The sequence below is a fragment of the Limulus polyphemus genome, unplaced genomic scaffold (genome assembly GCF_000517525.1).
Source record: "Limulus polyphemus unplaced genomic scaffold, Limulus_polyphemus-2.1.2 Scaffold6259, whole genome shotgun sequence".
Classification (NCBI taxonomy): domain Eukaryota; kingdom Metazoa; phylum Arthropoda; class Merostomata; order Xiphosura; family Limulidae; genus Limulus; species Limulus polyphemus.
In genome coordinates, this window is record NW_013671869.1 from 1 (window position 1) to 24,280 (window position 24,280).

At 33.0% G+C, this 24,280-nt stretch overlaps 2 protein-coding genes across 2 annotated transcripts in view; one reads left to right on the forward strand and one right to left on the reverse strand.

Moving 5' to 3' along the window:
* Positions 1-536: 536 nt before the first annotated feature.
* LOC106473538 (GTP-binding protein SAR1b-like) lies at positions 537-13,776 on the reverse strand (the record flags this gene model as incomplete). The annotated part of the gene is made up of 6 exons (XM_022401956.1): positions 13,666-13,776; positions 11,518-11,567; positions 7,720-7,839; positions 6,838-6,903; positions 4,721-4,824; positions 537-668 (listed from the first exon to the last, which is right to left on the reverse strand). Coding segments are annotated over exons 2-6 (465 nt in total), but the record flags the coding sequence as incomplete, so codon positions are not given.
* A 204-nt stretch (positions 13,777-13,980) lies between these two features.
* Positions 13,981-24,280, forward strand: part of LOC106473541 (28S ribosomal protein S24, mitochondrial-like) — a 16,614-nt gene continuing 6,314 nt past the window's right edge. Inside the window, exons 1-2 of the mRNA XM_013934221.2 lie at positions 13,981-14,061; positions 15,913-16,047. Of these exons, the coding sequence (XP_013789675.1) occupies positions 15,991-16,047 (57 nt within the window). The 5' untranslated portion in view covers positions 13,981-14,061; positions 15,913-15,990. The remainder of the gene's footprint in view (positions 14,062-15,912; positions 16,048-24,280) is intronic.

Below are 24,280 nucleotides of genomic sequence, written 5' to 3' on the forward strand. Positions count from 1 at the left end.
CATAATCCAACACACACACAATTAATCTAAAGTGGACCAACAGAAATGCTGGCTTGGTTATACTATATGGAAAATTACATAATATGGAACAAACACAAAGAACCAAACCAGCAAGTGATTTGTATGCAAAAAAAAGTGTGTGGTGATGGTGGGGTTTTTAGAAAAGGTTTAACTTTATTATTGCATTCCAGTAAGATTAAGTAAAACACAATTTGATGCAAGAAGTGAGAAAGTGTAATTAAATTTATGTTTTGCTACTAAACAAACTCGTTTTCAACAAAAATCGCAAGTAAAATGTTTCATAAATGTAACAGAATGCTTTCAGTTGATGAAATTGTGAAACTATAATATGGAACCCTTAGCATGTAAGTATATTAAATCAGGTAACTATACCATAAAATGAATGTATGGTTATCTACACACCAACTCTATTAAGGCATCAATTTAAAAATAAACATGAAAACCCTGTCCATTCTTAACCCAAATACAAACAAGCAAATTGTTTAATACTACACAGCAGATGAAAAAATAATTACCTTTCCTGTTGTCAGTCCAAACAGTCCAAAATAAGCTCTCAGCTCATCTTCACTAGCTGCTCCGGGTTTATCAATTTTATTTCCCAAAACAAGCACAGGACAATTGGCTAACTGTTCGTCTGTTAACAAACTCTGGGCAATATCAAGAGAGATGTGCATAGTTTATTTTACATGGTATACAGTTCAAGAAGAAAATATACATAAAGATAGCTACGTCTACGACAAGCTGACTGTTCTTATGGCTCTTACATTCAGTGAGGAACATTAAGATGTTTAGTAACTGTTCTGGTAGAAGTTAATAAACAGTTGTTGTTGTTGTTGTTTTGAAGTTAAGCACAAAGCTAAATGAACTATCTGTGCTCTGCCCACCACGGGTATCGAAACCCGGTTTTTAGCGTTGTAAGTCCGCAGACATACCGCTGTGCCACTGGGGGGGGCAGAAGTTAATAATCTAAATTTCATGACATAATAGATCTAGAAAGCTAAAATACAAAAACCTGTACGAATTATCTAATCTAATGAGATCCATTTCACAACAGTGCTGAAAACCTCATATTCAGAATAGCTCGAGATCCACAGATCGTCACGTACCATTCCTTGTCCAAATAGTTTTCACAAAGTTATATTTTTCGAGAACAAATAAGAAATCGTAAACGTTTAAGTTTCTTTGAATGCAATGTCAGGAGATTATTTTTATCCCCCCTCAATCTTGATTAGGACCCGTTTCCTAAAATTACTTCTACAAATAGAAGATGAAAGAAAAAATCTTTGGCAATACATCATCAAGAAAACTTTTCAACTGACATAGATAAACTTTAATATCTTGTTTCCTCCGATCAAATCCAATTAAAAACACCCGTAAGTGTTGTACAATAGCTTGTATTTCATTCCGCAAATCATGGGAGCAAGTTTTTAAATATATATATGTTGTTTTATAATGTAAATATTTATAAATTTTGTATTTCAATTTGGCCAGAAAAACATCATCATGATATTTAATTGGTTGAATGTTGTAAATCTAGTCATTTAAAAAATCTTCAACCACACAACCGTTGAGTATCATGTACGATATTCCGAATCATTAAAAATCTACAGTATGAGAAAAAAGGATGGACAAGGATGGACGCATGATTTGTGATACGTCTGTAAGTCACGGGCAAGTGGAAACACCTCATGGCTGCATGGTTGTGGACGTGGCCCCAAAATATTTTGCCTTACGGGCTTCCCTCAGACATCCTATACGGTTGGATATGCCACAAAAGTGACAGTCAAATACAACTCTTCAATCAGACAAGAGCAGACAAATGGTTGATAATGGATGCTGTTGACTAGCTGCTTTTCCTCTAGTCTATCAATTCAAAATTATGGATGGCTCTGTACAGATGGTCCCCGTGTACAAAAATTGTAAAACAAACAGATTACACAGGTGCATTTATCTTGAGACTAGAATTAAATTCTCCTTTTCATTAATGTTTTTCTTATGGTTGATGTTTAATACAACATGGAAAGACAAGCAAGTGTTATATTAATTTCAACAGAATTAACTGACATGAAATAAATATACATCCAAAGAGAAATACAACTAAGTTTATAGATGAAGTAAAATTAGCTGTAAAAAATTAAACATGCAAGAAGGACAACACACCATGCTCTGCGTTTTGTGTAAAGATACTATAAAGGTTTTTTTGCACTAGCCCTTTGAGGTTTGGTTTCAATTTCCCAAAAAAAGCTACATGAGCTAGTCGTCCCTAATTTTGCAGTCACAGACCAGAGGGAAGGCAGCTAGTTAACACCACCCACCACCAACGCTTGGGCTGCTCTATTAGCAATGAATAGTGGGATTGACCATCACATTAGAACACCTCCAAAGGCTGAAAGGGCAAGTACATTTGGTGACAGAGATTAAAACCCGTGACCCTCAGATCACGAATCAAGCTTCTTAATCACCAGGCCATACCGGGCCTCAGACTAGAGGAAAAGCAGTAAGTCAATACCACCCACAATCAATTCTTGGGCTACTCTATTTGAATAGTGGGTTTTAACTGTCAGTTACAGGATGCAAGCCACAGAACCTCACACCTACAGTCTGGCACACTAACCACTGGGTAATGTTTGGCCAAGGACAAGAAAACCAAACAGTCGACAGCATACAGATGTGCATGATGTTACATTTCTCACATACAGATGTGAATGATGTTACACTTCTTTATACTAGGACATACTCTTGAGTATATCTCACACTATTTTTAAATCACTTATATATACATAATAATGAACGGGCCTACATTTACGGCAGGTGTTTCACGTATGCTACTTTTAAGGTGAAGTATCAGTGTACAATTCAACATATAACTTTTACGGCAGGTGTTTCATGAATGCTACTTTTAAGGTGAAGTATCTGTGTAAAATTCAACATATATGTTTTACGGCAGGTGTTTCAGAATGCTACTTTTAAGGTGAAGTATCAGTGTAAAATTCAACATATATTTTTACGGCAGGTGTTTCCGAATGCTACTTTTAAGGTGAAGTATCAGTGTAAAATTCAACATATATCTTTTACGGCAGGTGTTCAAGAATGCTACTTTTAAGGTGAAGTATCAGTGCAAAATTCAACATATATTTTTTTGTACAAGACAGTTTCAGACATTTTTGCTCTCCCTTATAAAGTCCTTATTTTAGATGTTGTAATGATAGTGCAGTGTATTTCTTTCTCAACTAAAACATTTTTGTATGGTACTACACAATAATGTAATTTGTCAATGCTATAAAATTACCATGATTTAAAAATGTATTGTAACTTGTAACTGTCAAAACCACTTTATTTGAAATGTGACTGTTTACTAATATTGAATCTTTCAAGATCATGTTGTGTTTTATGACAGCTTTTGAAGGTTAAGAACTCAAAATATGCAAAAAAGAGTAAGTACAAGTCACATTATTGTTAATTTTACTACTTACTGATTAGAAAAAAATACTGAATTTTATCAATTTGGCCTTTTTTAAAAAATAAAGCTCACCTAAATATCACTTTATTATACTGTATATATATATATAAATAAACAGCTTACAAACTATTGAATATATTAATTCTTAATAGGCAATAAAATCAGCATTATAATGAATTAAATATCGCTATACCGTTATCGGCCCTGGTTGTCAACTTATTGTCATAACGGATAATATATCGCTATACTATAATTGTATTGTGTCAGATTTAGCAGGGATGTGCTCACTAGGAATGTTATTAACTACTGACCATGCTGATATTCCAGTGTTCCACTACTGGACATGATCACTGGTAATTATTCGTGTCCATCTTTTGAGGTGTCCTCATCCCATCCACGAGCAACAACACAAGCGACCCAAATTTGTACGTACTGTATATAAGATAGGTTGTAAACTAAGAAGCACGAGTGACTAGATAGTCCGAGAGTCATAATACATTTAGGGGTTATTGTTTCAGATATTAGCACAGTTATTTGGACCTAGAGTTCAGAAAGTTATGAAATTAAATGAACACTACATATTTTATAATCTTAAAATTTGTAGCAACAGTGAGAGTCGAATCTTGATTATTTTGATGAAAATTGGGTGTTTTTGAAAACTGGTAAAACATGCAATTTTATCAAATCATTAGATTGGATGTGGCCAAATTATGTAAGATTATAAACTGAACATCTTGTTTTGATTCTTAATAGGTCTGTGAGTCATCCCCCAATCCCAAAAGAATCAATGGAATAGAAAGTCCATCCTTCAAATATCAACATGATCCCAAGTGCAACAAAAAAGTTCTGATAGTTTTTTACTTTCAGAGTATTTTACGTTTTGAAGCTTGATGAAACTAAATATTTTTAAAGACTTGTAACTAAATGAAAAAAATGTATACTAAAACTTTAAATATTCTTTAGAGCAGTCCCCCAGTAGGACAGTGGTAAATCTACAGACTTACAACACTAAAATCAGGGGGTTCATTTCCCCTCGGCAGTGTACAGATTTCAAACATGTGCCTTTTATAAATTACAACCAGCTTTAAACATCCAGTCAGTCCAAGAAGAGTTCAGAACCAAATATATTTTAACAATTTTCGTTTTTATTGATGAACTGAACTTATTTAACCCTAAGATGTATTTTTTGTTGAGTTGATTCTGTAAATGGTAAAATCAAATCACAACAAGATCACTTACATTCAGTTCCACTTTTGATTCCGAAAACCTTTCTCTGTCAAATGCATCAATTAGAAAAACGATTGCATCAACAGCGGGAAAGTAATCTCTCCAAACTCTTCTGGCTGCAAAACACAAAGAAGGAGAAATGATATACATAAATTCTAAACTCTCAGCAGACAAAATAATCTGAGCCAAGACTACATGTAATACGTTAAACCCTTATTAGTCCAGATGTTGAAAATCTGATTATCCAAAATTTGGATAATTTCTTGTAGACCATTCTCACAGCAGGATATTTAATCAATAAACCATATATTCATGTTCCCAATATATACATAATCCATATATTCATGTTCCCAAATATGGATTATGTATGTATGTATTGGGAACATGAATTAATCCATATATTCATGTTCCCAATACATATATAATCCATACATTCATGTTCCCAATACATACATAATCCATGTATTCATGTTCCCAATACATACATAATCCATATATTCATGTTCCCAATACATAATCCATATATTCATGTTCCCAATACATGCATAATCCATACATTCACAAAAACAGAAGTCACGAAAATATGCAGCAACGATCCCACAGAATTTATTTTAACAATTCAACACTTAACAGCAATGAAGGAATACATAAAAAGGCAACTGTTTTGATACAGAAAAATTAATAATCAAAACTCAGTAATTTATAAGATAGCATGTGACACATTGTTTATCACATACCAAACAATGCACAATTACCTACATCAGGGATTTTCCAACTGTGGTACACAAGAGAAATTAATATACAGATTATGAAACTTGTAATAAGTTCAATTTCAGCTTTCTGTGTAAATATACATACTGTGCTCCTTACTTCTACACTCATCCCCTGTCCGAATAAACTAGCTAGCGTTTTCTTCCTTGTTCAAGTTGACAAAAATCACACCATATATTCTTCAATTGTGTCATAAAACACAATCATATCCTTCCCAGTATATGTTAAATATATTAATATTTTCTATAAAGTTTTTAAAATTAAGCCTAGGTGGTGCTAAAAAAACAACAAAAAAACACCTGTAATTTTTCTTTTCTTAACAAAGTGCTTCAGTGACCAATCAAAATACTTCTTACTGCTTTGACTCTGATTTCATAAAAAACTGCCCATGATTTCAAAATAAAGCAAAAACAGTATAAAACTTATGCCAGTTTACAATATACGTTTACAATATAAAGTACAGGGAGATTTATACTTATGGAAGATTTCATACCTTGAGAAATAACTGAAAACTGTCTGTCATACTCAGCAGATGTAAATGTCTCACATAAACAGCTTGTAAACTGTGTGTGTGTGTGTGTAACCTTGACTAACACTTGTTATTAATAATGCACCACTACACGTAACATACGAGATAGGTTTAATATCACTGTACTTGTAACACATTCACAGTTTTGTATTTATGGCAAAGCAACTAAGGCTATCTGACAACATCCCTAATTACTGACAAGTTAGCAACACCTTGATTGACTGTCACTCTTAAAAAACACCTATTGTTTAAACTGTGCTGAATAAATTGTAGTATCTCATGGATTCAAATCCAGCTCCAAAATCCACAATCAACCAGCACCCCATATGTGTAACAAAAACACTTTTGTAAGAAAATGGGTAAGTATGTAGATAGAGTATAAAAACATGAAAATGCACCAAATTTAAATAATAGTCTGAACGAACACTTGTCCCCTTATACATCCAACTTAGAGTGTTCTTCACTGCTAACCCTAACACTTAGAGTGTTCTTCACTGCTAACCCTAACACTTAGTGTTCTTCACTGCTAACCCTAACATGGCTTCCAATATGGTAGAAAATTAACTTCTGATAATATTTTGCTATTCATGAAAGCAGTATTCATTAACAACACTTAAATTTAAAAAACGGCCCGAAACTTGAGCACTTTTGAATAGCTGACTATTCTTCTTTAGGAGAATATGTGTGCTAACTATTCTACCATAAGCAAAACTGATATGCTAACTGCATTATTTGTGAATTATCAGTCACACAAAAGCAAACAATATAAAGATAATAGAACTTAGATACAACAATATCTGAATAAAAAACTGAAGATAAAATGTATTACCTTGGTGATGGCCTCCCAAATCAAATGTTGTAAATTTCATATTTCCTATGCTTAATTCTTCAGATGCTGAAAGCATAATGGATGACAACTTTATTAAAATCACGATAAAAACAAGTGAATATTAATATTTTCGTAGTCTGATTTTGTCATGTTAACGTAAGATACATACGTCAACATAAAAATATTTTGTCTAAAGTATTTCTATCCCATCATTACGGTACAGACGATATCACATTAAAGAATATATTTTAAAATTTCAAAATCCCTTTTTTTTACGTTCACTGTGGACATTGTGGTTAGAGGAGATCATTTAAGAAATTAAGGGAAGAAAAAAATTTAGTGTTTTAACAGTTTCTTTAAAGTCAATTTTATTGTTCGTGCATGATAAACACATCTTGTACCAATCATCTTCACAAAATTTGAATCACGGCATTGATACATGAACACTTACTTGGATGAATGGTTGTCATGTGCTTAGCCATCCTGAATATTTGAATTATGGCATCGATACATGAACACTTACTTGGATGAACGGTTGTAATGTGCTGAACCATCCTGAATATTTGAATTATGGCATTGATACGTGAACTCTTACTTGGATGAAGGGTTGTCATGTGCTTAGCCATCCTGAATATTTGAATTATGGCATTGATACGTGAACACTTACTTGGATAAGGGTTGTCATGTGCTGAACCATCCTGAACCTTTGAATTATGGCATTGATACATGAACACTTACTTGGATGAAGGGTTGTCATGTGCTGAACCATCCTGAATATTTGAATTATGGCATTGATACGTGAACACTTACTTGGATGAAGGGTTGTCATGTGCTGAGCCATCCTGAAAATTTGAATTACACCATTGATACATGAACACTTACTTGGATGAAGGGTTGGCACGTGCTGAGCCATCCTGTCATCCTTGAGCATGTGCAGTAATGTTGTTTTACCAGAATTGTCCAAACCAAGAAAGAGCAGCTTTCCACTTTTCTTCCATAGCCCTGGGTTCAAAATAAGTGATTAATTCTAAATTAATAAATTAGTTACGACTACCTGTATGCATTCTGTTGGATGAACTTACCAAATTTCTTGTTTGGATTGGTAGTTTTTTAATGAAGTATTTCAAAATATTTTTCGGTCAATTTATGAAGCCTTTACAGAGTCAGTCTGAATAAATGGTGATTTTTCACGTTAAGAATAACTTATTAAATTTTTGTATTAAGGATAGAAATGCTTATATACATTTTACAGTTTTTCATATTTCTAGAACCTCCTAAGCAAATATTTTGGTAAAAAATTTATATTTTATCCGTTATTTTTCTACTTTAACAGTAACTGCAGCAAAATTCACCAATGTACAATGAAATAAAAAGTTAAAAATAAAATAAACAATACCGTTTTTCTTCTCCTTCAAATGCATCATTTGTTACCCGATCTTCAATTTAATCATCTTCCCAATTTCAACTGTTAATCTTTTCACATTTGTTTTCTTTTAATTGTTAATGTTTTATTGCCGGTTTATTACTCTGTGAAAAGCAATAAATCACAGCAATAACCCATACCCGCTTCTCCCCCAGAAATAAAGTAAAAAAACCGATCAAGTTTATTTTTATTTTTGTTACCTAATACAAGTTTTTCACTTTTACATTTTAGTTACCTATCTATCAAGCACTAGAACAGAATGTCTCGAAACCTCTGTAATTTATCTGGCTTTCTAATTTAGCTATAAATAGGTTTAAAAAAAAATTCTGTTACTGCTAGGACCTCACTCAACACACATCAAGTTTTTCTTGAAAACTACCACCTTTAACTGGTCTTAATATATTTGTACATCATAACATTCTCTTTCTATTGGTTATAAAAACATCCAACAAACAAGTAGCTGTGATTTAGATAACTGACATTAAATGCATGAAAATATAAGAATGGCTTCTCTTATAATTTTGACAAATTTATTGATATTTCAGCAAATCAAGAAGGTAGGAGGTTAAAATTTTAAATTCTTTCTTGAAATTATGTGTAGTTTGTGTTTCTAACTGGTTGAAAGACTCATCACCTATTTTTTGATGTTAAAATTCTGAAAAGCAAAAATAGAAGCCAAGACACGACACGCGAGATAGACAAGTGAAGATTGAGAATTTTTAAAAATATTTTCCTCAAACAGTTTAATAATAACCTGGAGTCTCCCTCCATTTATATCATTCAAACATCACACGTGTATTTTTACCAATTTACCCAATGATGCCAACAAAATGTTAAACCTTGTGTCTGTATCTTTTTTCAATATCTCCAGTTAGTTGTTTTGATTTTACTATTTATTCTATTTAGGATATCTGCTTTTTTATTGATCATTCACAATTTCTTGAAACATTTTCCAGGATTTTTATACAATAATTTTTAATTTTCACTGTGTGCAATAGCTCAAACTTAACTTCTAATTAGTGAGATAAAAGTAGACTAACCCGTTGTAAGTATAGTTTCTGATTGTATATTATTCTGTTATCAGCCATCTTCATCACTGCCTTATAGGCTACTCTGAAATAATGTTTTCATAGATAATCTGCTTTAAAGAAACTTCATATAGTGTATTTTTGGTTTTATGTGTGTATTTAAATCTAAGCTTTTGTTTTTAGGTTGGGGATTATTAAAACTCGCTATGGGTTTAGCAGTTAGCGTGTTTAAATAAAATCATTTCAGAGTTACATCAGTTCCAGTAGTTTATTTTGTTCCTCAGAGATCATTCCTTGAGTTTCTCAAATATTTTGGAGATTTCAAACGAATGATTGTGAGCATGTAAACTGTGAGCTATGATTGGTTACACTGGTTTAGAATATTGGTGGTCTTACTCTCCTTATAAAGATAGGTTTGAATAGTGAAGTAGGAAAGGTGAACCGTTGATTATCTAGAATAACCTGGACATTTCTCTCATCATAGAACTTTAGAGTTGACTAAATCAACCTGTAAAACTTTAGTGATGCAGTTTTTCTTTAGAATGGTGCCACGATACTGAGTTTTACTGAAAAATCGCAATAATTCCAAAGTCACCAAATGGAATCTGACATCATTTCATGCAGAATCAATCAATCTTCAAGTGAACATTTTGTAAACAGACTTATGAATTTAACAAAACATAATAAAATGTATATGTCCACAACAAACCCATTTGATGTTCAATAACTAGTCAGGTAAAGGTGCCTTAATTATGGAACGTATTCAATAGACCTAGTCTGACTTTGTTTCTTTAAATATGCTTATGATATGAAGAGCCTTATATAGATTCTCTCCTTGTTTTATGTGCACATATTTTGAAGAGAAGCAGTCCAAATCACCTTGGTAACGGAACACCACCATCACCTTGGTAACGGAACACCACCATCACCTTGGTAACATAAGCATTTCAGTTCTGTGAGTAATAATGAAATTATTAACTGTTTGGATAATTTTAATAAAACTTAAACAGCACTATTATATTTTTGTGTGGAAAACATAAACTGAAGGAAATAATAAAGCAGGTTAGAAAAATCCAGTTGAGGATGAGGAACAAAAGTATGTTCTTCTTTACCCCACAGACATTCAGTCGAGAACAGTTACAACGAAAACATAGTTCACTGACTCATAATAATGCAAGAGAGTAATTCAGTAAGCTGTGGGCAGTAAATATTAATTTTAACCATTTATTTTTTGTACAAACCACAATAAAGTGTAATAAAAATAAAAAATCATTATAGGAAAAAAAAACTTATAAGTATGTCTAGCCACTAAAATTTTATGTAAAGCAAAATTCTTCAATAATTTTAACATAATTAAAATTATTACAGTGAAACCCCGATTTTACGTGCCCCGATTAATTGCGAATTTGGATATAACGCGATGGGTCATTAACTCTTTCGACACGGGCTCAGTCCCTGGGACCGACCTCGTAGCCATAACCTCATTATAGCTTATATACTAATAACTTTTAATATTTTAAGTGTATCTTTACAAAATCCTGATTTAGCACGACCCCACTTGTTTCACGATGACATTTTATGGACCTCAACGATCACGTTGTAACGGGGCTACACTGTAACATGCATGCAAGTATAAACGGTGATGTATTGGAATTAAGTGATTATCAGACAGCACTACTAAAAAAATAATATACTACAAGACGCAACATTTCAAAACCATTGAAACAGCTTCACAATAATGAAATTATTTATTAGAAGCCAGATTATTTTACACCCATCTGTTACTTATTCAACAGGAAATCCAGATTTGAAAAGGATAAAAATTGGAAAACTTTAGATACCATTAACACTTCTACACGTATTATATCATAAACTATAATAGCTTCATTTTAAAGAGAAGATTGAGGAAAATCCTATGCTTGAAAAGACACAGAACAGCTACACAAAATACAAGAAAGTAATCTAGCATTGCTTAGGATACTAAGGTAACGAGTAACACCACGATCTCCAGTCAAACATAACTTGTTTATGTGCAAAAACACTGAATAACTGTACCATGTACACTTAAACATGATTCGTAACTCTGTCCTGAGAATACAAGTTAAGTGCAGTGCCAAGTATAAAGTTTCCTACACGTAAACTGAACAAATGGTTATTATAAACAAATCAATATTTGATAAACCCAAAAACTAAACTACTTTCTGAAAGGAAATATAAATGAAAACTTACCTAGGAAATTCAGAATATTTGTCATCCAATCAAACAAGAACATTTTTATTCTGGAAAATAAAAAAGAAACATATTACTTCATTAGACTAAATATTAATCAAATAAACCTGGTTACATAATGTACTATTTCATTAGATCAAACATTAATTTAAAAACTTGGGTACATAATATACCATTTCATTAGATCAAGTATTAGTCTAAAAACTTGGGTACATAATATACCGTTTCATTAGATCAAAAATTAATCTAAAAACTTGGGTACATACTGTTTCATTAGATCAAATATTAATCTAAAAACTTGGGTACATAATATACCGTTTCATTAGACCAAATATTAATCTAAAAACTTGGGTACATACTGTTTCATTAGACCAAATATTAATCTAATAAACCTGGGTACATAACCTAACATTTCATTATATCAGTTATTGAAATAAAAACAATTTTTTACTCAATAATCTAATAACTGCTCCACTTAATAAACAAAAAACGACTACAAATTTGGTCTTCCTCAGGTAGAATTATAGTTTCCATTAAATGAACAATTCTTTTAACACTTCAACCCCCCCCCCCCCCAAGTATAGAGTGATGATAACTTGATATTTATTTTAAAATTTTAATTGCTATAGTCAACAAATAGTAGCTTTAAAGATCTGCTTAAAACACTGTCAAGCAAATAGTCGATTCCAAATTTGTTCTACAGACATATAGTAAGTCTGTTTCATGGAGAAAAACTGTGCTAAATAACAAATTAACATTTATTTGCCATGTCCTTACTATAACAACTTTTTATTTTTGACAGTTCAGGTTGTGTTTAGAAAAATACTGAATAGGTTATAATTTCATTGTATTGGTCACTGGTTATGCCTCATTTGGAGTATAGTACTCAATCTTGTGTTTCTTTCCATAAGAAGGACACTGAATTGTTGGAAAAAGTTTAAAGTCGGGCACCTAGGAAAATACCTGGGACAGAAAATTTCTCGTATGAGGATAGGTTAAGACCTCTAAAATTATTTTCTCTTGAAAAAAGAACAGTTAAAGTGGATCTGATTGAGATGTTCAAGATTGTTAGTGGAACTGATTGAGGTGTTTATGATTGTTAATGGAACTGATTGAGGTGTTTATGATTGTTAATGGAACTGATTGAGGTGTTTATGATTGTTAATGGAACTGATTGAGGTGTTTACTATTGTTAATGGAACTGATTGAGGTGTTTATGACTGTTAATGGAACTGATTGAGGTGTTTATGATTGTTAATGGAAATGATAGTGCAGAAGCATTATCCCTTCCATATTCAAATCGTGAGAATGGTAGGACTAGGGAATACAAATATAAATTTTGGTAGGGTAAGAGTCATCTTCAGCTAAGACCGTTTCACTTTTCTAACCTTTGGAATTGGTTGCCTTCAGATGTGGTGCATACAGTAAATTTAAGAATAAGCTTGCATAATATTTAAATGTCAAAGGTTGTTTTTCAGTGTTTTATTCTTTAGTTTAATTTACTGGATGGGACAACCATGATGGACCAAGAAGCTCCTTGTTGTTCTTAAGTGTTACGATGACTTGTGTGACTTATCTACTGGCACTTGCTAAGAACATCCTTTTCTTCTGCAACTTTGCAAGTGAGTTCTCATCTATTAAATATGTGATCCAAGATATGTTAACACAAGTGGACTTCCTTGCACTTGCCTAGCCTACTATAATTAACACTAACAGTTAAACTTAAAGTTTACAACAGTTTCCCATACAGCCCCAAGTTGCTTTCTATTTCTAAATTATTTTTAAAACCCCGTAGCAATAAATTATACATAGCACAACATGTCCTCAAATTCAGATTAACCAGATAAAATAATTGCTTTGTACTTAAGTAAACATTTATGTATATATATATATATATGCTATATTATATATATAATATAATCACTCCAATCCTGGCGATAGTTAACTAAGTCCAAGTTAAATATTGAAGTTGAATTTGTTGAAGAAGTTTGCCAAAAATTCGAGATATATATAGTGTTACTGTTAGTAATGGTAGTACTAGTAGTGCAGTAATACTAATACTTTGATAGGTTGTTTAGGCAGAGTATCCATAATGAATCTAAGTTTCAATACTAATACTATAAATTATAATATTTCAAACAGTATTACCACTAATAACTATTAAACTGAAAGCAAGTAGTATGCAAAATTTGGCTCCTAAAGTTTGACACTCCAATCCAAACTTAAAGGTTAAATCGCTTTTAAGTAGTAGCAAACTGTTGTTTTGCATATTTACTTTTTTCAGCCAAGTTCTAACATATTTGGGATAAGAACAGTAGCTTATGCACACGAAATAACTCACCATACAGGCCTATGACTTCCTCGCACGTCACAACTCTAAATGAACTATTTCCGAGTTTCCGTGTTGTACACTTTGACGTAATTAAATACTCTCGTTCTCTAGTTATAAACTATTCTAGGTCACAGATAGCATCTAGTAGTATGAGAGGGCGCTGCTATAAGGATTTGAAGAACGTGAAGATGGTACTTTGATTTTAAATTTAGGTTTGTAGTTTTTAAAATTTAACTTTGACTACAATAATATATATTACTTCTGTAAAATATCTATTATTTTCAATGTCGGGTCACTATGTAATAATAAAAGCACACTTAAGCTTAAAATTAAACTCTGAGTATAATTCTATGCTTAACTTGCAATCATATCTTGAAATTTTAAGTAAGAGTACTATTAGTATTATTATATTAGACTAAACTGGTACTTTATACTATAAGCCTTGGTGTTTTTTTTTTACAAATTTTGTTATGTAGCTCAGAAAACTTATGGAACAAGAGACCAGAGTTTTAAGCCATACAGTAACTTGCACAATGAGTTTTGATTTAGACATGCTTAAGAATGTGAATTTATTTAGAATCATAAAAACTATCCTGAACTTCATTGTAAACCTTTGAAATATATAGATAAAATGTAAATAACTGATTTTCTGTGATATATGTATATATAACTTTGCAATAGAAAAGCATTAGTTCCTTGTGGGGATAAGAATATTGAGAAGTTATTTGTTTGGAAATATCAATTTAAATGAAAATTTCTAAAAACTTAGAATTTTAGTAAAGAGTGTTATTTCAAGTATAACTTCTGAAAACAACATTTGTGATGTAATGATATAACATATAGTCTGTGATTTTCTAATATGAGAATTTATTTAAGTATTAGTGTCACAATATTTGTTAAAAGATTTTATAGCATGGGTGCAAGTCTAAGGCAATAAATAAAGAATTAAGAACTTTTTCAATGATCCCCATTTTCTAGTACTTGAAGCTTACATTAATCTTTCAAAATGCTTAAAATTGCAAGAGACCATTTCAAAACATACCCCATTTTTTATAAAATGAACAATACTTTTCTCAGCCTTGCATTTACGGTTGCTGTTTGAGGTTTTCTGAAGTTACCTTATTAGTATATTGTTGTGACATGATCTTTTAAATTATCTGGTGAAAATAATTAAGGACCCAGTCCAAGTAATAATTACAGATTAGTTTATTTACTCCTTTAATGTCTCTACAAGCTTGAACACTTGTACACTGTCATAAATTGTTGTAGGCCAATGTTACAATTTATGTTTAAATCACTCTGTACACGACTAGGACCATTGTAAAATATTGAACTTACTTGTGTAACTTCATGGCTGTAACAAAAACACACTGACAGAATCACATGCTATCTCAAAAAATAATAGTCTTCATAACTATCTCATATTTATATTGTACTAAAACAAAAATTGACATCAAATCTTAGAACTTTCTAGGCAGTGTACTTAAGGTATCATTACATCATCAATAACTTGCAGCTCCCTCCAACTAACAAAACTATTAAATTAATTATTAGTAAATTAATATATGAGACTTTTTATTAGCTATATTTTTGTGCATCAGCAATACCAAGCAAGGGGTGTGCAAATACCCGATTCGATTTTATTACTCATCAGGATCTCTACCAGCCTACCCTCGAATTGAAATTCTTTTAGGCAAAATTAGAGTAAATTAATCTATGTGACCTTGGGCATGGTCAAATATATCGGTTGAAATAGTTTGATTTTCTGAGTCCAGAACTGTAATTAGATCTCAAATCAGTCAAGAGATGATGGAGCTATGAGCTAAAAGTTTGTATTTGAAAAAAACCTCAGAGTCATTCTATGAGTCGTGGCTCAAAATATTAAATGGTAATTTTGTTTGAAGTAGAAAAAAGATAGGCTGTTATATAATTATAAAGTCAATTTTTTTAAAGGGGGTACTAAACATGCATGTAATATATTAGAAATTTGCTTGTATACCATGTTAAAACAGAACTAACACATTTATTGTATGAGTATATATCTGCTTTCCCATTTTCTCTAGGATTTAAATCACTAAATGTGAGGTGCAGAGATTGTTCATTCTTAGGCTTATGTGCAGATTCTACTGGAATTGGCAAATATGACAAGTATTATGAAAAGTATGAGAACAGCTCTGAAATGCATTAAAAATGACAAGGTAAGAACTGTGATACTGACCGATTCTGAACAATAGCATGTGTTTACTATCGACATCCTGTATACAGTGATATTTACCCTTCGAAGAGTGTGTACAATTACTTGTTTGATTGCCCATAATGTTGTTCCTTAAATATTCAATGTTTGATAGTATGTATCAAATGTATAAGTGAGATGTAGGCAATATATTACATTATTTGAACATTGTGTTTTTACTTACACAATCCTGACTTTAAATTCAAAATTTGTCATACTGTCCTATTATTAAAAAACAAGATGTTTTCTTTACGAGCAAAAACACAAATATGAATCACTGTTCTTCCTTGCTTCCTGGATCTTAGATACTAACTTAGGAAGACAATTACCTTTGTTATAAAAACATAGTTAATTTTCCAGGTAATATTTTTGGAGTTATACTCTAGATCTGTACAATACTATTTCATATTGTTGGTTTATTCTCGACTCATAATCTGAGGGTCGCGGGTTTAAAATCCCCGTCACACCAAACATGCCAACCTCCGCCTTTGCCTGGTCCAAAGTCCAGGATGAGAAAGGAGGAGGGTTGGGTGCGGGGCTAGCAACTCCACCCCATAAAAACCAACCTGCTGCAAGAAACTGCAACAACACCTTCCGTTGGTGAGGTGTTGTTACGGCCCTATGCTCCACTGGGAGTTTACAGGAATAATAAAAAAAAATTGTTAGTTTATTAATTGTTTCTTGTAATGCATGGTGGTTAGGGTTCTCTACTCACAATCTGCAGGTCACGGGTTCAAATCCCATCACCAAACATACTCGCCCTTTCAGCCGTGGGGGTGTCATAGTGAGACAGTCGGTCACCTTCTCTCTAACCTATTACATTAAAATTATGGAGGGCTATTGCAAATAGCCCTCGAGTAGTTTTGTGTGAAATTTAAAAACAAACAAATGTTTCTTGTTAGAATTTTAAAGAGATACTGTGTTGTTCTGAGATACTATTAATTCTTTGTAATTATATGTTACAAGTTTAATTGTTCAGAATCATCCTTGTAGTGATTTGATTAATATAAACATAGTCTTAAGCTTAAACATGAACAAACGAAAAATCAAGGAATCCATCTTAATTGAACAAAACAACCCTACTCTAAACCAACACCCCGGGATGCCTAGATACCTCTTCTAAGTTTCGCAACAGATCCGGTCATGTGACTTCTTTATTCAATACTGTATATATATATATCCGTGTCAGTGTAAATTACTTGTACCTGATGATGACAAAACCACAAGTATTTACTTTAATAGCATCTCCTACTGTATAATCCTGAGTACATATGGTTCGTCATTGTATACTTAGAATAACTTAATTTTAAGCCATTAAAAAACTTGCTAGGTTTCTCGAACTAAACTTTTAATACATTTCTAATTTGTGAAGTATATTTTTGACCTCTTCAGTTCAGTGAATAGAATATTTTATTGATTTTTAAAATAGAGGTAAAGATGACTTCAAATAGTCAGTATGGTTCCCTCCACACACACATTATATTTAATATATGTATTTGTTAAATCTTGTAGAAACTTGTTAATTCTGCTTCAGATATGCCTCCTTTTTAAGAATTAAAATTTCTTTTATTATTTTTCATAGGAAACTGGCAAATGCATAATGATATAATTTTTTAACAAGTATATACATTTGTTGTTGTATGTTAGGACTTCCAGATCCTTTCTGCAAGGTCAGTGTTGATGGATCAGGTCAGTGCCACTCAACAGACACCATCAAGAACACACTAGATCCAAAGTGGAACCAACACTATGACCTGTAAGAAAAATACATTTTTCATTAGGTTTTATTTTACATCTTGTTCTTTGTTATTAACTTTCTGAGCATGTAAGCTTGCTGAATTATTTATAGAAGACTGGTTGCTCTTGTATTGGCTATTAAAATTTGATGATGAGGAACCCACTTTGAGACTAATAATGCTTGGAGATGGCTTGAATGGGTAATGAAAAAAACTTTAATATAAGTTTAACATAACAGCAAATGTACAACATTTTGACAAGAAACACAATATATTGAAGAACTAATGAAAACTGGCAATGGATGGGCATGCTATTTGTCACGATCAAGAAATGATTTTAGCTGGCATTAGCCTGGCATGCTCTTTTCAAGACCAAGAAATTATTTTAGCTGGAAGTAGCTAAGAATGATATTTTTCAAGGCCAAAAATAAATTATGATAACCAGCAGTAGCTAGGCATGTTATTTTTTATGACCAAGAAATCATAGTAACTTGCAGTAGCTGGTCATGATATTTTCAAGACCACTTTTAGCCACAATGTTTTTGCAACACTGGGATAACATCACTGGTATTTTTCATTTTAACCCTTTATCATCCATGGAAGGGTTTTTTTTCATTACCCTAACTGACCTAAACATATGGGTGGAGATGATGCCTAGCATGCATAAATAAACAGGTGGAGATGATGCCTAGCATGCATAAATATATGGGTGGAGATGATGCCTAGCACGCATAAATATATGGGTGGAGATGATGCCTTGCATGCATAAATATATGGGTGGAGATGATGCCTAGCGTGCATAAATATATGGGTGGAGATGATGCCTAGTGTGCATAAATGTATCGGTGAAGATTATGCCTAGCATGCATAAATGTATAGGTGGAGATTATGCCTAGCATGCATAAATGTATAGGTGGAGATTATGCCTAGCATACATAAATGTATAGGTGGAGATTATGCCTAGCATGCATAAATGTATCGGTGGAGATAATGTCTAGCATGCATAAATGTATCGGTGGAGATTATGCATAGCATGCATAAATGTATCGGTGGAGATGATGAAGGATATAAATTGCTCATAGTTTTTAATAATCTTCTGATCACAATGAACTGATGGTGGATCAATGGATTTGACAGTGACCAAGATATTTTATTATCTGTGTTATCCATTGTGCAGTTTTATATTATGGTTACAGTAATGACTACCGAGAAATGGGATTTATTCTGGTAAGGAGACATCAGTAAAAAGTATGTAAGAAAGTGTGGCATATAAATGGACTTTTATTATCAGACCCATATTATAAGAAGTCGTTTTTCTGCCGTAAAGAGGTATTTGGATAGAACAAATGAGGACCTACATGAAAGGAAATGACATTAGGGTTTAATATTGTACAAATGTATATTTGTTGGAAAAAGTAGAAGTCGTTTTTTTATGTTTAATCAAGTCCTGCTATCCCAATCAATGAGGACTTGCAGAACCCTCCCTGTACCCGACTCAAACCTTGCTGACCTTCTATCTCAGAGTCAATCTCCCATAACTTGTTGAACAGATTAATGGATCCACAGTGACATTACAAACCTGTACCTTATCAGAGACCCATCGAAAGAGGTTCCAGGATTTGATCTCCAGTGTCAGACACTGGAGGTCCTGAATTGGATCTGCACCAGACAAGCAAGGTGAGGCTACCAGCTACACAAATGGCAGATTAAAGACACCCCATGTGATTGTGGACTAAACAATTCACCATGTTATAAATTCTTGCCCTAAATGCCACTTTTCGAGAGGTATTGGTGACCTCCATGTGGCAACACCCAATGTCTTCAAATAGATCTGAGACCTCGATATACAATTTTAATTTGCTGTCAAATCAAATCCATTGAAAAAAAGATGTAATATCATTCTGACTGCTAATGAATTGCATGATTCTATCAGTAAACCCTCTAATAATGAAATTAATGAAAACTGTATCTAGGAAAACAATACACATCATATGTGGTTACAGTTGATGGAGTAAACTATGTAACACATACATGTATCTGACTTAAACAATAAACATCACACATGTTTACAATCAACAATATAAATCATGTATTATATAGATGTACCTAACTAAACAATGCATATTGTAAATGGTTAAAATTTATATTATAAAACACACAAGTATAATCAAACATGCAGTTATCTGTACATTAATGTTTTTCAGCACTAAAGAGTGAAAGAATAGAACTGAATGTCATTCTGTCAAAGGATTTCATCAAAATAGAAATAGATTTGCAATAAAACCAATAACTTTATAATCAATTTAAAAAATTTATAAATGTTGCACATTAATTTACAAATTTTGGAAATAAATACACAAATAATTATCTTACTTGGTACTTCTTTCAGTCCAAACTGAAGAGACAAATCATCTTTAAACTATTTCAGGTAGTTAACTCTAAAAAATAATTTCATGTTGATATGACAAGTAATACGCAATATTTAAGTGATTCAGGTCATTGTTTATGTGTATATCTAAAAACAAACATGACACTAAAAGAGCTTCATACCAATTAATGTAATATTTGTCACTTTTATCTCGATGATAATGATATCAGTTCAATACTGACCAGTCCAAAACAGAAAATAATAAAAGAAAAACTGAGATTTAGACATATATAACCATCCAAGTCATTAATTTTTTGCTTTTTGAATTTTGCACAAAGCTAATTGAAGGTTATTTACACCAGCCATTCCTAATTTTGAAGTGACAGAGGAAATGGAGCTAGTAAACACCACCCAGTGCCAACTCAGACAACTCTAATCAAATAGTGGGACTCTAATCAAATAGTGGGACATGACTGTTACTCTTATAATGCACCTATGACTTCAAAGGACAGAGCATGTTCTTTTTTGTTTGGGCAAAAACAGAGCACGAACCAGAAGTATAGAACCTGGGATCCATAGTACAACACAATGCTAACCAGAGGGGTGTAAAAATTACTAAAATATGTTATTCAAGTGCAAGTATCCATCCTGAAATCTACTCAAGTTAGAGTAAAAAGTATCTGCTGAATAAGTACTCAAGTAACAAAAGTAAAAGTACACTCATCAAACCCTAAATGTATGTTGTGGGCCAGAAGGTCTGGAAACAAAACACAGCAGACAATATAAGGACACAGAATTATTCACAATGCATTTAAACTTGAACAGTTTATGAAGATATGGCCAAAGATCGTCATTATCTTCAAGAAAAATGATGTCAGAGTTGGACATCCTGCACACACGAGCGAGCAACCGAGGGAATAAAGTGATGCTTGTGACTTGGCCAGCCTGCTGATGTAAGCAATGCACACGATTGGATGATCTAAGTTCCCACGCATGCTCTGCATTTTGATTGCCTGCCACAAATTTGATTTTTTGAGAACATCAATGAAATGTATAAAATGAAAGGTACTGGAGTAAAAGTATTTGAAACTATAAATACTTTTTATGAAGTAGATACTGAAAAAAAATACTCAAGTAAAGCTACTTCAGGTTATCCCTGTTCCAACTTTATATGAAAGAGTTCTTGTAAGTTGCCAGGATGTTGATAAACCTAAATTTTGTTGTGAAGTAGCTATTATCATCCTTGGTCAAAGGAGACATCTTGAAAGTTTGAAGAAACCAGAAGCTTTCATTTTAAACAAGACTTTAATTCATCTATTGCAGTAAACAAATATTTACGTTCACTCTTAAGTTCTTAGAATTACTAATGCAGTCTTCTCTCACTGATGCTGTTGTTGCTTTGTCCACTCCAGGAACAATAAGGCTAGTTTCCTGGTTCCAGTTTTTCTGAAGGATGCGTAAATTTAATTCAAATAAAAGTAAATAATAATACCATGTTAATTGACATTGTGCGAACCCTTTTGTTTGTCTGCAAACTCTCCCAAAATTTGGAGTTAGTGTGACCAAACTTGACAGGCAGATACAAGGTGGCCCAGGGTTGTCCTTATCTAGATGGCACAGCCCCCCTATCCAGAAGGGGGGTAAAACACACTCAAAAGGTCACCCAGTCATAACTTTGTGCTCCTATCTCCCCCCCCCCTTGAAATCCTGGAACCTCCATGTTTCAAACTGGATTCAGATCCCACCCATAAACTAGCCAAACCAATCTTGGCACATGCACTCATGTAACATTGGTGGGTGTCTTAACAGGTTTTGGGAGGTATAAACCACCTTGAGGTAGCTATAGAAAAAGTAGTTGGGATAATGAGGGAGCTTGATTAATACACTGGAACTTCTATGAAGCATAAGAGGGTCATTGACAAATTCAATGCCAAACAAGAGTATTTGATTCTAGTAGAACTTAAAATAAATAAATAATAGTTATTAATCTGTAACCTAATTTGATATGTAAATTACTAATATAAAATTGATAAAAAATACTCTTTACCAAGTCCTCATCAACACTAGATGCCATGTGACTGAGATACTATTATACCCTCTTTACTTTGACTCAAGCTTTTAGAAATAAAATCAACATCCTGACTTAGTTAAAAGCAAACAGCTATTACACCATATGCCACGCCCACACAGCAGATGATGTGTTCACTTAATATGGGGGTTCCCCGTTGAGATGCAAGGGTACGTCGTCCTATTTACAACCAACCATATTAATCTTGACGTAGTGAACAAACAATAGACAACAACTACAGTCGATCACGTTATGAAACAAAAGTTGCTTATATATCTCCTTATTCATATAAAACGAACTCTGGTTTCTTCCAATGCTTTAAGGCAGTAGTTCCCAAAACTATAGTCGCGACAGGCTCTGGTGGGGTCGTGAATTGGGGGGGGGGGGGATAGAAAAGAAAAAAAAGTTGAATAAGCCGGTCGAAATACACTTTCGAACAGATGGTGTTGTGCAGATTCGGGATGTCTGAAATTAGGTTGGAACTTAAAAGAACCGCTGCTTTAAGGGTTTAGTTTACATATGAAATGCATGATTAATAATTACGCTGTGACACTTGGGTGATCAAATACGTTATCTCAATATTTATGGGATAAATATTACTTCTTTTGTGAAGAAATATTTCATTATTAGTTAGTATTAACTTTTGATAACTTTAGTTACCGAATCGGCAAAGCAACAATTACGAAAGGTTAGAAACAGCCAACATTATAGGATATAAGAAAAGAATACCTTGATTTATTTTTGTTGCTACTGATTTCTTGGACGTCAGAATTCAGTGTATTTTGCATAGAAAAGCGTGAAAACTATGAAACTGGGAAATGCATCACAATTATATTTTATTGGTACTTATGGCAAAGTTATAAATAGCTATCAACTGTCATTCTTCAATTAGAACAACTGCCCGGGGGGGAGGAGGCAATTAGTCAACAGCACCCTGTCATCACCGCTAAAGGATTGACTGTCACTCTTATAATGCAACCACAGCTGAAATTGTGTGGGGAATATTTTGTGGTATCGAACCTGGCTCACCAGAATATGAAAATTCAGAGTCAGCCACAGGAGAAAACCATCGTCCTAAAGACGCCTGGTGATGCTCTCTACATATGCGTGCGACTGAACATGAGATAAGTTAACATGGTCTAGTTTTCCTTATAATACAGAGGTGTCTGATACCAAAAGTGATGCAGGATTCACGAGGGCTATATCTGCACTAGTCGTCCCTAATTCAGCAGTGTAAGACAGTGGAAGTCAGCTAGTCATCACCACCCACCGTCAACCCCTGGGCTACTCTGTACCAACGAATAGTGGGATTGACCGTACAATTATCACGCCCCCACGGCTGAAAGGGCGAGCATGTTTGATAGGATGGGGATTCAAACCCGCAACCCGCAGATTGCGAGACGAGCTCCTTAACCACCTGGCCATACCGGGCCTAATATTGAAGTGATAAACTAAGGTTAAGTTACGCCATAACATTTGTTATTTAAAAAAAAAAATGTCGCAGTACGTGCCTCCATCAATGAAAACAACAACACGACAAGTACCTTCGTTCATTCTGAAGAGATTCCTCCACTTAAAAATGCACTTATTCACGAATCGTCACTAAAACTTATATTTAGATATTTTATTGATTAAATATTTTTAATGATAAAATTACAGTTAAACCTGTGGTAGTTAGTCACGTTCTAACCGTATCATATTCAACTATCACAAGACGTCAAAATGAAACATAATTCATGAAAAAAAAAAGCAACTGTATCATATATTACTGTCAAACATTGTAAAATGTAAATGTAAATTCATTCTTCAAATAACTTAAAACTGTTATCTTTTCTGTTTACTCTGCACGAAGAAATGTCTAAAAAAACTGTCATCTTTTCTGTTTACTCTGCACGAAGAAATGTCTAAAAATTTGTATCTTTTCTGTTTACTCTGCCCGAAGAAATGTCTAAAAAACTGTCATCTTTTCTGTTTACTCTGTACGAAGAAATGTCTAAAAAACTGATATCTTTTCTGTTTACTCTGT